This window comes from Diabrotica virgifera, chromosome 7, assembly GCF_917563875.1.
Source record: "Diabrotica virgifera virgifera chromosome 7, PGI_DIABVI_V3a".
NCBI lineage: Eukaryota > Metazoa > Arthropoda > Insecta > Coleoptera > Chrysomelidae > Diabrotica > Diabrotica virgifera.
The window spans coordinates 1,084,572-1,101,488 of NC_065449.1; the positions used below are offsets into that span (position 1 = coordinate 1,084,572).

General features: G+C 31.3%; 1 protein-coding gene across 1 annotated transcript; it reads right to left on the reverse strand.

Annotated features, from left to right (window-relative positions):
- Nucleotides 1-340: 340 nt before the first annotated feature.
- On the reverse strand, nucleotides 341-16,658 carry LOC114328437 (odorant receptor 46a). The gene is made up of 6 exons (XM_050656506.1): nucleotides 16,322-16,658; nucleotides 12,031-12,208; nucleotides 3,146-3,245; nucleotides 2,669-2,770; nucleotides 1,192-1,347; nucleotides 341-593 (listed from the first exon to the last, which is right to left on the reverse strand). Exons 1-6 carry the CDS (start codon nucleotides 16,641-16,643, stop codon nucleotides 534-536), a joined length of 918 nt encoding a protein of 305 aa, XP_050512463.1. The 5' UTR covers nucleotides 16,644-16,658; the 3' UTR covers nucleotides 341-533.
- Nucleotides 16,659-16,917: the final 259 nt, after the last annotated feature.

Consider the following 16,917-nt stretch of genomic DNA (forward strand, 5'->3'; position numbering starts at 1 on the left):
AATTGCGAGGTTTTGTCCTATTTTAAGCTTCATTACTTGGACTATATAGTTGGGTTTTAATTTCAGTATTTTATAAAAGCTAGAACATTCCACAGGGTGTTCCAATGTTTGAGAAAAAACACAGTTTGATTCGTACACCCTGTATACAATGACAATGTACCTGTCTAACAACAATATTATTACAGCGATATTGGTAAAGAATAAGGCTATAATATTAAAAAAAATTACTTAAATCGGATATCAGGTTTAGGAAATACAAGTCATTAAAAATGGCCCATAGGGTGTCCGTTTTTTGTGCCGGTGAGTGTATATATACTAAGTTTTAAAAAAAATATTATTTTAATTTTACTTTATTTTTATTAGAATACATTTAATTAAAAATTTACTTTTTTATTGAGTGTTTAAAAAGTGTATACTGCATTTGAGATTTTTTTTTATTTTTATAATATGCTGTTTCACGGGCGCGCGCTCGTGTGTGTGTATGAAATATTTAATAGAGTTGTCTTTGTACTAGTCATCTTTCTTATCATTGTTTACACCTTTTTTGTCGAAGCGTTTATTAATGTGTAGAATGAGTAGGATCGTTGAATGATCTGAAAAAAAAATTAGAAAAAGTTAGAATAAAGAGAGAATCCCTCTTTTGTTGGTACACAATGCAAGTGTTAGCTTATAAATATATTAAACAAAACCAAACAAAAATCTATCTATCTATCATCTATGTAGCCCATTTTATCCATTTTAGGACGTAGGCCTCTACTTCTTGTCTCCATTTGTGTCTGTCCTGAGCTAATAAGTTCATCCATCTGGGACCGGCTTGCCTCTTCAAGTCATCAACCCATCTCATCTGTGGTTTTCCTCTAGGTACTTCTTTTGTATTCGTATGTTCTCCAGTGTAGTATTTCCTTGTTCCACCTATCGTCTCTGTGTCTGATCTTGTGCCAACCAAATTTTCATTTAGATTCGGCTAGGTACTTTTTCTCTTACATCCTTCAACTTTGTAATATTTCTGATTCACTCGTTTCACTTTTTGTCCTTCAAGTTTATTTGCAACAACTGTCTTTCTTTTGCTCTCTGTGTTTTCATAAGTTTAACCAAAAATATATTAAAGTTAAACCAAAAATATATGAACAAAATAATTTTTAATTTTTATTGGGGTCGTAAAAATTAATCTAAAATTTTTTACGCACTTACCAAATTGAAAAGAGTTAGATTTATACTAAACATTTTTCCTGCTGTCAAACATGCCGGCTTTTGTAAGCGCCTCAATAAAAATAACACAATTTTTTTCATTCTCAGAGGATAAAAAGGCCAGTCGGTTTCATATACTGATAATGCAACATTCTGTAGCTACAAAAAATATAAAGACCTTTATATTTGGGAGAATGGGAGAAAACAAAAATTATTAACATACAGGGTGTTTCATTAATAAATATTGTCCATATAGTAACTGGAGAATCCTTAGCAGAAAATACGAAGATTTAACCTAAAACACTTAAATAAAAAATTTTAAAACTATTCGACGTATCCTTTTCATACTTGGCAGAAAGTGCGACTACTATACACTTTACTAAATTATGATAAACAAAATTTCTATCTACTACCAGAGGCGTACGACAGGGGATAGTAAATGGTTGACCCTTCTCAAATTCCACGCCACTTTAAGATTTTCCAATACTTTCTATGCAAATAATATACTCTTCATTGGTAACGATAAAGTCATTAGTTTTCAAGATATTTGAAGTTAAATATGAAACAGCACCGTTATTTTGATTAATTTATGATATGATTCACATGATTAAAATTTAAAAATTATTTGTACCCAGTACTTTAAAACTATTTGGCGTATCCTTATCATTCTTGGCAGAAAGTGTAAGTACTGTACACCCTACTAAATTAAGATAAATAAACGTTTCTAGCTACTACCAGAGGCGTACGACAGGGGATAGTGACTGATTGACCCTTCCCAAATTCTACGCCACTGACAAAATTGCTATTTTAGTGTAATTTTTTGAAATTCTTTATATGTAAATAATATACTGTTCATTCTTAACGATAAAATGATGAGTTTTCGAGATATTTGAAATTAAAAATGAAGCGACACAATACATTAATCAAAATAACGTTTCATTTTTAACTTCAAAGATCTCGAAAACTTTAGACTTTATCGTTACGAATTAAGAGTATACTATTTTCACAGAAAGTATTGGAGAATCCAAATATTGAACTAAAATAGCAATTCCGCCAGTGGCGTAGAATTTGGAAAGGGTCAACCATTCACTTTCCCCCGTCGTATGCCTCTGGTAATAGCCAGAAACGTTTGTTTAACATAATTTAGCAGTTTGTACAGTATCTATACTTCCTGTCAAGTATGAAAAGGATACGTCGAATAGTTTTAAAATGCTGAGCAAAAATAGTTTTTAAATGTTTAGGTAAAACACCCTGTAACTCAGTAAGGAACCACATTTTATTTAAGTGTTTTAGGTTAAATCTTCGTATTTTGTGCTAAGGATTCTCCAGTTACTACATGGACAATTATTAATGAAACACCCTGTATATATACCTAAAAGGTATAAAGTTAATAATTATTTCTGTATAACTCCATATAGTCTATTACTACTTTGTTTAAAGAATAGAGAAGAAATTAACATTTACAGTTAATTAACCTTACCTCCAAAGTAAGAGTTTGGCAGCAATAAGATAATATAAATATATTTCCTAGCGAAGCACATAAGAAAACAACGCAGCAAAATCCTTCCGTTTTACTAGTCACCTTAAAGTAAAATAAAGTAGATTTAATAAAGCAGCTTCAATATTCAATAATAGCTACAAAAGTCCCATGTACTCTGATGGACATAAACGAAACTCGAGTCGATAAAGTCGGTATCTGTACTTTTTGAGCTGTAAGAAATTAGCGAAAAGTTTATGATTTCAGTAAAAGCTCTTTGCTCTCTCTTAGAAATAATAAAAGCCAAATATGAGGCTCAAGAGCACAACTCATCTATCCACTCAGCTATCAATAGCTATCCACGTGAAGTGAGAAATAGCAAGACACATTCTACGGCCATTCTGGGTGTGATTTTGTATCAGCCCGAGTCTCTGACGATGCAGTTATGCTGAAACAACGTTGTATCACAATTATACTTACCAGAGGTATGATATAAGTTAAACAACATAATAACAACGTGGCCAATCCACACTGTATTAAAATTTGCCACGAGCACATTTCTTCTAATATTTCAAACCCTCTAAAACAAGAAATCAAACATAAATTAATCAGTTTGTATTTTAACACTTTACCTTGTACAAGAATAATAGACTATTAATAATAATTTAAATAAAATCTGAAACATTTAATCCTTAACTTTTTCTCAATCCTCTGTATTATTATACTATATATACAGGGTGAGGCAGATAAAGGGCCTATTAGAAATATCTCGAAAACTAAAGGTAAGAAAATCATGAAAATTGTTATACAGGGGTTTTGTGGTGTGAACTATTTAATGAAAATATTTTGGTCTCTTTGCTACTTCCGGTTATACCGGAAGTTGATTGTAACTTCGTTTTTTTAATGGGACACCCTGTATATTTTTACATTTTTGGATTTTCCTCGATTTCTTCTTTCTTTAAATATAAGGTTTTGTAATATTATACAGGGTAGATTAAAAGATAATTACGTTTTCTTATTAATTTCGTACCAACATTCACACCCTGTAGGCTTCTAGTAGTTAGACATAATAAACTCTATTTATGTTCAAATGATTTTAACTATAGTCTACTATTGTCAGGAATTATTGATATAGTTAAATTTTTCGTTTTAGTATACAGGGTTGGTCGAAACTCGGAATGAGTATTTTCTGAGTTTTCTTAAATGGAACACCCTGTATTTTAGTATTGTAATGAAATGTTGTTTTATGGTACATTTTAATTACTTAAGCACTCCCTATACCTAAGTGCTTTAATTTGTGAGTTATTGGTGATTCAAGCAAAACATTAATTGCAACACAAAATATGTGAAATTGTATTAGGTTGGCCGTGAAAATATTCAATCACAAATAATTTTTTGGAAATAAATACATATTAATCTAGACTGATACTTAAAATTGCCAATAATGGTTGAACTGTCAAAATACCATCGAAGTTAAGATTGTTGGTGCGATTAACAATTAAGCACAAATTAAAGCGGTTAGGTATAGGGAATGCTTAAGAAATAAAAAAGTACCATGAAATATCATTTCATTACAATACTCAAATATAGGGTGTTCCATTTAAGAAAACTCAGAAAATACTCATTCCGGGTTTAGACCCACCCTGTATACTAAAATTAAAAATTTAGCTATACTAATAATTGTTAACAATAGTAGACTATATTAAAAATCATTTGAACATAAATAAAGTTTATTATGTCAAACTACTACAATCCTACAGGGTGTGAATATTGCTACGAAATTAATAAGAAAATGTAATTATCTTTTAACCTACCCTGTATATTGTTACAAAACATTATATTTTAAGAAAGAAGAAATCGAGGAGAATCCAAAAATGTCAAAATATACAGGGTGTCCCATTTAAAAACCGAAGTTATAAGCAACTTCCGGTATAACCGGAAGTACCAAAATATTTTCATTAAATAGATCAGTCTTCAAAACCAGATTATTCCAATTTTCATAATTCAGTTACCTTTAGTTCTCGAGATATTTCTAATAAGCCCTTTATCTGCCTCACTAGGGTGCATCGAAAAAATAAAAGTTGGAAATGTTATATCTAATAGTCTGAAAAAGTTGCTAGTGTTATTTTTCAGCATGTTAGTATTTTTAATTTTTTTTTCTAAGCGAATCTTCTGCTCCCCCAACGACCTTGAATTTTATTAAATATCTGATTTTTATGGAAATTTCAATTTATATTTTTTGGAATAAAATATGCGCTAACTCGATCTAAGATCAATTAAAGAAAACTTAAAATGTTGTCAATTACAAATTTAAACGATATTTAAAGGTTTATTTGTTTTTTCAGTCTCCCCCACCCCTTTGAAATGTCCCGCTTCGTGAGTCCGTAATTTTCACTTATATATGGTGCTATGTCTTACTTTGTTAATATTGTTGTTTGTAAATTAAAGATTTTTAAAATAGATAAACCAGGACCATGGGGAATAAAATCAAGATGTGCTGTGGACCGCCCCATTTTTGGGCAACCACCAAATATACCTGAAAATATTTTACCGAAATACAAACAAGCGATGAAGTTTTGTGGTTGCAAGAGGATAAAAAACTCAGCAAGAAAGAGCCAGAATTTTCTGGTATTGCCGAACAGGTTGCAATTAAATTGGAGGAAATATGGAAAAAGGCTTTAATTCCAATAATTTAACATACAAGAATTATTCAGCTTTTAAAGCCTATCATGACAAATATATGAAACTTATGAAACCATTTAAGAACAGGCAAAACAGTGAATTTTACAAAAATAAAATTCAATTCTTTAAGAACAAAAGTAAAACTACACGTTTCAATCTTGCAGCATGCAAATGTGACACTCTGATTACCTAATTGTCTTTGTAGCAAATCTCAAAAAGTGCCTCTGGATGAGCGCGAATTTCTATCAAATCAAAGAGGTCCCAGAAAAATGGTGATAAGCTCAATTGATAGGGAAAACAAAAACAAATATAATCAGAGAGAACAACCGTAAAAGAAGAAAGTTACCGACGCAAAGACAAAATTTTAGCTCAAGTAAAAAACAGTACCAAGTTTTATTGTCAATCGATCGTGGAAGAACACATAACACTTGTGCATGAGCCAGGGTGCAAATATTTCGGATATGGGTATTCCCTGTTTCGTATATCAGAAAGTATCAAATCCAGCTATTGCATGTGACGAAACAGTCGTAAATACTGGCGTTAAGGGTGATGTAATACGGCTGTTAGAAGAACATCTAAAAAAACCGCTTCAGTGGTTTGTATGTCTGCGACATTCAAATGATCTACCCTTTGGGCCCTTGGACATCAAAAGAAGTTTGCCAGTGACCAAATCAAAAAACGTGGGGGTCTTCAAACTATATCCTATAAAAATTTTTATTCAAACGACTACTTTGAGTTAATTAACTAACAAGAATATCACCTTACAGAACCACTTATATCTCTAAATTTTCGAGTGACAATCTGCGAGATTTTATTAAGAACCCTAACTTAGACCCTTTTAACATTGAGAAATATCACTGCCACAAACAATGTGTAGAATGATGTGTCAAGCTTATGACACAAGCTTCTCTAGCAGTTTGTGGAGCGTATTCGAGGGATGGATTTATAAAAACTCGAATTGATTCCAGAAAAACCATGCCTCACTATGCTAAATCGGAAGACATCTTCGAATAGAATGCTTATACCATATTTTTTTGTAATTTATATACCGTAAACATGGCCTACTTTGCCCAGTGGGTTTAACTTTGCCCACTGTAAGGGTTATAATATTTGTAAAAAAAAATACTTGGCAACATAGCAAAGTACCACAGACGTTTACGCGCGCACTAAGAAACATGCAGAAATCAAGACCAAGACAGTGTGATCTAACCTGTGTGACTGAAGTGTAACGCTTGTAGTAAGGTAAGAAATTTGAACACGTATTTGTAGTTTTTTTAGGGTAAAAGCTAAGCACTGCTGGGTATACACCAGTAGGAATATTAACTAAATATTTGTTTATACGTCTTACTTAGTATTGTTTTAACTGAATTTGCGATGAAACGTTTATCAGGGATTACATGTTTCTTCTTTATAAAATAAAATCCAAGTGGGCAGTGTTGTCCTGTTATTTGTCTTTAATTTTTAATTTTTTATTTTTTTTATATAAAATGTTTTAGAGGCATTTAAAAGGAAACGGAAGTGTGCTTTTGAGTTTAACGTCACAAAGTATTAATTTTTACGTAAAACAGCATGTCAGTATTTACCTAATTGTTTTTTTTTGTTCAAGGACCAATCAAAATGCCTAGAAAAAGCAGAAAAAAATTGGGAGCAAGACAGTATATAAACTACTCTGAAGCCATGCTTGAACGAGCTGTGGAAGCAGTGAGAGGAGGTTTAAGTTCCCGTCAGGCAGAAGAACGTTTTAAGGTGCCACGCCGAACCATTCTGAATAAAATTAAACGAACGCATGTTTCCTCCATTGGCCATCTCCTTACACTCACTAAAATAGAAGAACGTCATTTAGTGGATGTTGTTATAGCAAGTGCAGAATATGGTGCCCCTTTAACAAGCCTAGAGATTAGAATGCTTGTCAAACAATATTTAGATGCCAGAGGAGCTCGAGTTGTTTATTTCTCTAACAACAATCTTCCTAGTTGTGACTGGGTGAAGGCTTTTTTGTCACGACATAAGCACATTTTAACTCAAAGGCACTGCCAAAACGTTAAACGATCCAGGGCAGCCAACACTGAAGAAATCATAGAGGGATATTTTAATAATTTAAAAATAACACTTGAAAACATCGAACCTCAAAATATCCTAAATTATGACGAGACAAATCTGTCAGATGACCCTGGTACCCAAAAATGTGTATTTCGACGAGGGACAAAATACCCGGAAAGATACATGAATGCCACTAAAAGCGCAGTATCTCTAATGTTCGCAGCTACCGCAACAGGAGAACGCCTATCACTGTATGTCGTTTATAAAGCTGAAAGATTATATGATAGATGGATAACAGGTGGTCCTCTTACATTGTATAATAGAACAAAATCTGGATGGTTTGATGCATCAACTTTTCAAGACTGGTTTTTTAAAGTTGTTTTACCTTGGTCAAAACGGGATAACAGCACAAAGGTTTTGATTGGGGACAACTTGTCCTCACATTTGAATATTGAGATAATAAGGGCTTGTCAAAGGGTAAATATAAGGTTTGTATTTTTGCCACCTAATTCTACAGGGCTTACACAACCATTTGATGTTGGATTTTTCCGGCCTTTAAAAAGAGCCTGGAAAAAGATCCTTACTGATTTAAAAACTAGTCAACCTAACTTAAATTCAGTTGAAAAAACCATCTTTCCTCAATTGCTAACAAAACTAATATGGGCCATTCCACGAACATACGCCTGTTCTGGATTACTTCGACAACGAATATTTTACTGTGCAACATAAGAAGTACGAAAGTAAATGGCTCTAATAATTATTCCAATAAACAACAATGTAATTTGCAATTTCGTTTCGTTCTTCTTATTATGCACAGTAAAATATTCGTTGTCGAAGTAATCCAAAACAGGCGTATGTTCGTGGAATAGGGTAATAGACGCGATTGAACCAAATTTTCAAAAAAATCTTCAAAGTTCATTTCGTGCAACTGGAATTTGTCCCTTTGACCCACATGAAGTGCTAAAAAAGATGCGAAATGAGAGATTTGCCAAAAGAGTAAGTTCTGAAATTGATAATGCATTATTAAATTTTTTACAACAAAAAAAAAAGAAAGGGGATACCATTAAAAAACGAAAGAAAAAGTTGCTTAATACTGAACCCGGTCAATCAGTTCAATTTGAAGAAATTGGTGAGAATCAGGAGGGAAGTGGGAACGAGGATTTAGAAGAAGAAATAGAGATGGAGACGAGTGACAACGAAAATTTAGTAGAAGAAATGGAGATGACTAACAGTGACGATGATATTGGTGGGGAGGCAGATGAATTACATGAAGAACAGCAGGATGAAATGGTTAAAAATATCGAGTCTGATGAAAATATCGAAGTAGATGGAAATAATTTAAAAATTGGTACTTTTGTGGTGGTCCAATTTCTTACAAAAAAAAAACCGTTAAACATTTCATCGGAATTATAGTAGAAATAAACGACGACCATACATACTACACCGTAAAATTTTTAAGAAAAAATATAAATGGTTTTTTTATCCAAACATATTAGACATATCGGACGTCAATTTTGAAAACATTATAAAAATATTAAAAGAACCTTCCAAAAGTAGAAGAGGATATTTTTCTTTTAAAGAAAATTTAAGATGTTTTCAGTTATAATTTTTCGTGTGATTTTTAATAAAAGTGTAATACTTTTTTCTATTTTTATAATAAAAGTGTAATATTTTTTTTTCTAATTTTTTAATAAAAGTTTCTCCGAAATTGAAGAAAACTCTGCAAAATAGAGCTTTTTTGTTTTAGTTTTTATTAAAAAATAAAATTAAAAACGTATATCGTGGGGATAGTAGACAAATTAAAACGTATGCCAGGGGCAAAGTAGTCCTATTACGTTTTAATTTTGCCCTACAGTGAATTTAAAATAGGTGGGCAATGTTGAACTTTTCCGGGGCAACTTTGCCCACCTTGTATTTATTTTTTTTCTCGGCTGTGTTACAGATTTTTATAAAAAATGATAAAAACATTCTCGGTTAATATTTCGACAGTTCTCAAAATAATTTTTGTATATGTTTATGTGTGCTAAGAAAAGAAATATTTAAATAAAACTGAAATTTGCTGGGCAAAGTAGGCCATGTGTACGGTACCTAATTTTGTACTTTGCTTTATATTTATTTTAGTATTAAAAAACTTGGGTGACGTCAGGGAGACGGATAAGTTAGGCTATTTTGTTATAAAAAGAATATTTTAGTATACTTTTCTTAAGTTAAATTTTTAATAGCCTTGTGAAACCAGAAAATATTTTCCAATTTAAACCGAATTTATTTATTCAAGTTCTATAAGCTATTACATTTCCCTTACAAAAGAAATTCGCATATTAATCTATTTTTTCTAATTTTTAGTTTCCGTGGGGGGCAAAAAATATTTTTTTTATTTCAACGCAATTTTACTAAAATACTAAATAGTGTGTTAGGCAACTTTTGTGAGCTATTACATTTTCGTTTTGAAATAACTTTTTTTTCGTCTCTTAACATTTTTTCAAAATTTTTAATTGTTTTGGGGGGCAGAAGATATTTTCCAATTTCGAAAAAATTTTACCAAAATACTTAATAGTTGATTGGGCAACTTTTGTGAGGTATTACTTTTCCATCGCAAAAAAATTTTTTTTTCGCCTTTTTCGATGCACCCTATGCCTCACCCTATATACTATATGTATATATGTTATAGTCAAAGCCCGAATTTCAGGCACCCCTAGGTTTGGCTAGACAATCCTCAGGACTGACTGATGGTCTTAGTCAAAGCCGGAAATAAATTGCAGTTTCGGCCTTTGACTAGTCAAACCTAGGAGAGACTAAGGTGGTCAGGCAAAGGTCGAAATTTAATTTTATGAAATCGGGGTTTGACTAGTCAAACCCCGATCAGCTATTAAACTGTCGTAATTTGTTAGATTAGGTTTAATAAAACGCAATTTTTTAATTTTAATGTTTATTATTTTTATATTGTCGTAATTAAAATAAAAAAAATATTGTTTATTCTCATATGTTGAGGCATTATGGCATTTATAGTTGCACAATACGTTAGATCTTTTACTCTTACATAATTTTGAAGAGCATTTCTTATTGCAGTAGCATTTTATAAAGTCTTGTCCTCCAAATTTAGAATCTTTTGTACTAATTTCTCTTAGAGACAGCCTGGACATCTTCGAAGTTAAGAAAATTCCCTTTGCATTCTCCTATTTGATTTCTTGAAAAAAGTGTGTTTATTGTTCCGTATTTCGTAAAAACTCTATATAAACCGTCAATTGTTTTATCTTGTATTATACCCAAAATATTTCGAGCATCTCCTTTGGCTCTATCAAAGCTGGGGATAGATATTGTTACAGTTTTTCCAATCGAATTAGGAGGAATTTTTTATTTTTACTTAATTGTTTGATAGAATTAGCCTGGGCATGAAGACCTTCAATCGCCTTTCCTTTATTTTAACCTTTTTCTAGTCTGAATCTGTCAAAATGCGTCTGAGTGGAGCGAACGGAGTTTGATTATTATTTACACGTAATTTGATTTGACTAAGTATATGAATTTTATTCTAGCACAAACAAATGGAATAGGAATGTCATCGTCAACTGTGAAAAAAGATATTGCAATCGGAGAAAAATCTTAGGATCATCATAATACTAACGAAGCCCCTGGACCGTCGTCACTAGGAGAGAAAGAAAATTGTCAAAAAATTTAGATTACTTCTTCAGATGTGGTATGTTGTATTTGCCAAAAGGGTAGCTCTGACGCACATACGTGCATAATTTGTAATCAGGTGGTACATGTTGTGTGCGCTGACAGCACACTTGGTGCATACTATGAAGGTTTTGAAAGAAAAGTTACATGCATGCATTGTACACAGACAGAAAAAATTAAAAAAAATAAAGTAAAGGCGGTGGAAGTCTTCATGCCCAGGCTAATGCATTGAAACAATTAAGTGAAAAAAATGTCCTCCAATTCCGATCGAAAAAACGGCAACAATATCTACCTCCAGCTTTGATAGAGCCAAAGGAGCTGCTCGAAAAAATTTTTGTATCATACAAGATAAAAAAATTAACGGTTTATATAGAGTTGGTATGAAATACGGAACAATAAACACACTTTTTTTCAAGAAATCAAATAAGAGAATGCAAAGAGAATTCTCTTAATTTCGAAGATGTTTCAGACGTTAAGCTGTCTATAAGAGAAATTAGTACAAAACATTCTGAATTTGGAGGACAAGGCTTTATAAAATGCTATTGTCATAAGAAATGCTCTTCAAAATTATATAAGTGTAAAAAGTCTAACGTATTGTGCAACTCTAATTGCGATAATGCCTTAACAAGTGAAAATAAACACAAATTTTTTAATTTTAATTAGGACAAAATAAAAATAATAAACACTAAAATTAAAAAATGACGTCTTTTTAAACCTAATCTAACAAATTACGACATTTTAATAGCTAATCGGGGTTTGACTAGTCAAACCCCGATTTCATAAATTAAATTTCGACCTTTGCCTGACCAACTTAGTCTCTCCTAGGTTTGACTAGTCAAAGGCCGAAACTGTAATTTATTTCGGGCTTTGACTAAGACCGTCAGCCAGACCTGAGGATTGCCTAGTCAAACCTAGGAGTGCCTGAAATTCGGGCTTTGACTATAACATACATACTATATATTATTATCTACCTGTATATCTTCTGCAATTCGTTTACACATTTAACCAGTCGAATTTCTTTAACAAGGAAAATATTTTTTAGTGTTTGATTTGTATCAATATCTTTGTCTACGTATTTGAAGGCTTCGTTAACAATCATTGTTTGGCTGATTAAATGAATCAAAGACCCAGTTAAAGCGGTATCAATTGCTGAAAAAATCATTGTATTATCAAACACAATATATTAATAAATAAATTATTATATTGCAACTAAATTACAGTTATTAAAGTTAATTTCGACCGACCGCACATACCGGTTCCACCTCGATATACTCTAGAGCAGTGTTTTTCAATCTTTTTGATGTTGCGAACCCTTTACAGGTTGAAATATTCTGGCGACCCCCTGGTGTCATAGAAAGCCAAAGAAATAATTTAATTAAATCTATATACCTACGTTAAGTAATAATTTTTTCTTATTTTGGTACATTTATCTTTTATTCACGCGAGCCAGAAATTAAAGAACAACCAACATTTTGTTTTGCAGTTTGACGAATCTACAGAGGTGTTTCCGACTGTGCACATTTGGACATTTTGCAGTATTTATGCGCTTTGAAGCAGATGACAATATCATGGAAGAAATCTTATTTTGTAAAGCACTTTCTGTAAACACTACCGGCCAGAGTTAGTACGATATGTTTTTAGAAAGCACTGGTAAGTAACTACAATATTGATTGGGAAAAATATATCGCTATTTGTAGCGATGGCGTTAAAACTATGAATGGCAAAACAACTCATTGCAAAATAAAATCGATAATGCCAAACATATCCTTGACACACTGTTTTCTTCATCGTCAGGCTCTAATACCTTCTGATATAAATAACGTGCTCAAGGATTGTAAAATTGTAAATTCTATCAAAGGTAAAGCTTTGCAAACCCGGCTATTCAGAATCGTTTGTGAAGATATGGACTCTTTTCATCAAAATCTCCTTTACCACACAGAGGTCAGTTGGCTATCCAAAAGAAAGGTGTTGACAAGAGTTCTGGAACTGAGAGCTGAATTGTTAATGTTCTTACAAGATGCAAATCTAAATATGCTTACGGTTTTAACTATTTATAATGGGAAATAAGCCACAATATTATTAAAAAATGATTTTTATTAACGTTTCGACGCCCAAATCGGGTGCCGTTGTCAAAATACAAAATACTACTAACATAAACAAAAATGTTGTTGCATAGTAAAAAAATTCTTCTAATAATTTATTTAATTTGACTCATTTATATCGGCAATTCAGATACATATGATACATTTTAAAGTAATTATGATATTATGATATTTAATGATATTGCCAATATTTATGAGTTGCGTTCCTGGGACGACTTTACTGAAAGATAGTTCATTCGATTACATGAAATCAACCCCAACTCAAGAATATCCTAGAATATAATAATAAAATATAAAATAATAAAATATAATAGAATAACGCAAGAAACGTTAATAAAAATCATTTTTTAATAATATTGTGGCTTATTTCCCATTATAAATAGTTAAAATTATAAAAATGCCACAAGAAAATAGCTTCAGAACAACATGCTTACGGTTTTTCTGACCCTATTGGCTCTTGAAATTAGCATTTTGAAAGATCTTTTTAGCCACCTTAACAATTTAAACAAGAACCTTCAAGGAAGAGAATATTTTAACAGCTAAAGATAAAGTAAAAGCATTTCACACAAAACTTCGTTTGTGGTCAACTACGAAATTAGATGTTTTTTTAAATAACTCCGAAAATATAAATTTTAGAAAAAAAAACTGACTACCATTGAAAAATTCAGAAAATTTTACAAAAAAACCTTATATAAAGAATTTTCTAAAATTAAATCTGTATCTTCTATAATTTTTTATTTATAACGCTAAAGTCAACCTTCTCACAAACATTGGCGCACTGTAAACTAACGTACGGCGAAGTGAACGGTTGAGTTATTTTAATGCAATTCTTTAACTAATGGACCAAATGAAATTTTACAAATTGAACATGAAAGAAGAATAATTAAGCTATCTTATGGTTATAATAGAAAGAAATAAAATGTATGGGCATAACTACGGTGTGGGCGGAAAGTGACCTTACATGAATTTTGTTTAAAAATGATTTAAAAATGTGTAACTAATACAGTTTTTTTATATAAAACTCTCAGTTTTGCACAACTTACCTTTCAAGCATCTTACTAAATGATGTTTCATTAAAAAAAAATCTCAAAAATTTAATTCAAATGATATGACGTCTCAAAAAAGGTAATTTTTGAAATCTTCGTAGTTTTATAGAATTACCACCACTTTAAGACGGTATTGCTCAAGTTTGAACAGATCTATTACAGTTTTATAAGTGCTTTTTTAAAGCTTAGGATGTAATCTCTAAAATGTACTAAATTATTTTACTTTAGAAATGAAATAAACTATTTCTTTTTAAGAAAATTAAGAAAGATAACAAAAATGTAATACAAAAACCGAAAATTACCAGCTAAAAAATGTTTGTACAAAGTGATCAAAACTTTTTTCTGTAAAACTTACCTAAAATACATTTAATAATAAGATTCAACAATAATAAATGTTCAGCAAAAAAATTTTTTTTAGCTCTTATACAGTATGTCTGCGTAACTTGGAACCTAGTTGATAACTTTTTTATTACCAGTTTTACGAAAAAAAGTTAATCTTTATAAAATACTCTGTATCGTATATAATCTAAGATGCAATCATCAAATATCAAATTTAATGAATTTTATACGAGTTATGTCAAAAAATATGAATTTCACTCAAGAGTAAAGTATCGTTAAATTTCACAATATCGAAAATTGTTGTTAAGAAAAGTTGTTTGGAATTAAAAAATTTGTTTTAGTGTTCAATTACATCCTTCTAATTAAAATATTGTGAATAATAAAGGCACTTCTTAAGAAAAATTCATATTTTTTACATACCTCGTATATAATTAAAAAAGTATAATATCTGATGATTGTATCTTAGATTTTAGACCAGGGAGAGCATTTTATGAAGAATAACTTTTTTTTCGTAAAAGTGATAATAAAATAGTTATCATAATTGTAAAAAAATTTTATCGACTATCCGTAATTTGAGAAAAAATTGAAATTTTTTTTTCGATTATAATAATGTAATTGTATATTTAAACATAGCTTTTAGTTTCAAACAACTTTTCATAATAACATTTTTTGATATTCTGAAATATAAAGGTACTTTACTCTTTAACGAAATTCATATTTTTGACATAACTCGTATAAAATTGATAAAATTTGATATCTGAGGGTTGAGTTTTAGATTTTTGACTACCCAGAGCGTTTTATGAAGAATAACTTTTTCTCGTAAAATTGATAATAAAAAAGTTTTCCATGTGGTTCCTAGCTACGCAGACATACTGTATAAGAGCTTCTGTATAAGAATTTTAAAATTGCAATCCCATATTCGAATTCAGTATAATAAAAAACAAAATAGAAACATATTTGTTCGAAGTAAAATGATGAATTTAACGATATTTTTAAAATTATTAATACAAAACAATTGTTATTGTTTAAACAATTAATAAACAATTATCGACCAAATCCGCGAGTAGAACTTTTTACTTTAACAAGTATATAAACTAACAAAAAAAGTTTTAGAAAAATATAAGCTTGTTTGAATTTTTCCGAAACAATGCATGTTTTCGTTCTAATTGCACTCCCCTAAATGTGTTTTTGGAAAGACCAGATGGGAGAAGGTCTGTAGAAAGACTTGAAGAAAGGTGTAAAGATTCAGTCAGAGAAGATCTGGAAAAAATGGGAGTGAGACAATGGGAAATAATGCCACGGAACCGACAAACATGAAAGGCAATAGTAAACGAGGCAAAGACTCACGAAAAGGGAAAGACAAATCCTAAGGAAGATCTTTGGGCCTGTGCTTGATGAAGCAGCAGGACAAAATAGGATAAGAACTAACAAAGAGCTCGAAGAACTATACCCAAATGCCAACATCATAAAAAAAATAAAGTCCAGAAGACTCCAATGGGCAGGACCCCTCAGAAGACATTCTGATCAAAGAATAGTAACCCTGGTATGGGAAGAAGACCACGCGTGAACGCACTTGATTCCGGTGGCGAGATAATATAGCTGGAGAGCTGAAAGCTATGGACGTGGAGAACGGGATAGTCAAGACTGAGAAGAGTCGAGGCATGTTGTCGAGTCTGCTAAAACCCCACGAAGAGTTTTAATGCCACGGAGTAAGTAAGTTATCTATACTCAAAGATTACACAATCTTTGAAATATGATAAAAAATTAATACTTACCTATAAACGTTTGCAATAGTACAATTCGAAGAACTTCAGGAATCCTATTTAACCAGGCATGCCCGTCTAATGAAGTATCAAATGGCAAATAAACTTCAAAGGAGCTTTTTCTGTACAAGGATATTTTGTTTAAGTACGGATTAAATTTCTCATATAACTCAGCTTCATTATCAGCTATGGTCCAAATTACAGTTGTTTCCACACAGATTACAGTTAGAGATAAATAAAGAGCACAACACAGCATTCTAGCATAGAATAATACTTTCTTGCGGTATAACTGAATATTGACACTGAAAAAAGGGAATTTTATAACTTTATTCATCTTATTTATTTTATTATTTATAAACCTGCTTAAAAATCTCATCGCTATAGCCTATACCTATCTAGCTCTTGTACCGTTCCGTTAGTACTCATGGTTCGCGGACAAAAGTGATGTCACGGAAATCGTTTCATTTCCGTGATATGTTGTTTCTAGTTTCTGCCTGCATAAAAATTTTTTGTTCATTGTGTGATACAGCTGTAGCGCTTTGTCTACTGTGCTATTGATTTCTACTTCTAGAGATCCTGTTTCTTATATGATTATTCCTAAATATGTA

Bases quoted from the DNA above. Each gene is read 5' to 3' on its own strand.
- LOC114328437 (XM_050656506.1), bottom strand. From the start codon at position 16,643: ATGAATAAAGTTATAAAATTCCCTTTTTTCAGTGTCAATATTCAGTTA. The intron at 2,771-3,145 runs GTAAGTATAATT...TTTTACTTTAAG, and splicing joins TAACTTATATCATACCTCTG to GTGACTAGTAAAACGGAAGG. The intron at 1,348-2,668 runs GTAAGGTTAATT...TATTTTTTGTAG, and splicing joins GCCAAACTCTTACTTTGGAG to CTACAGAATGTTGCATTATC.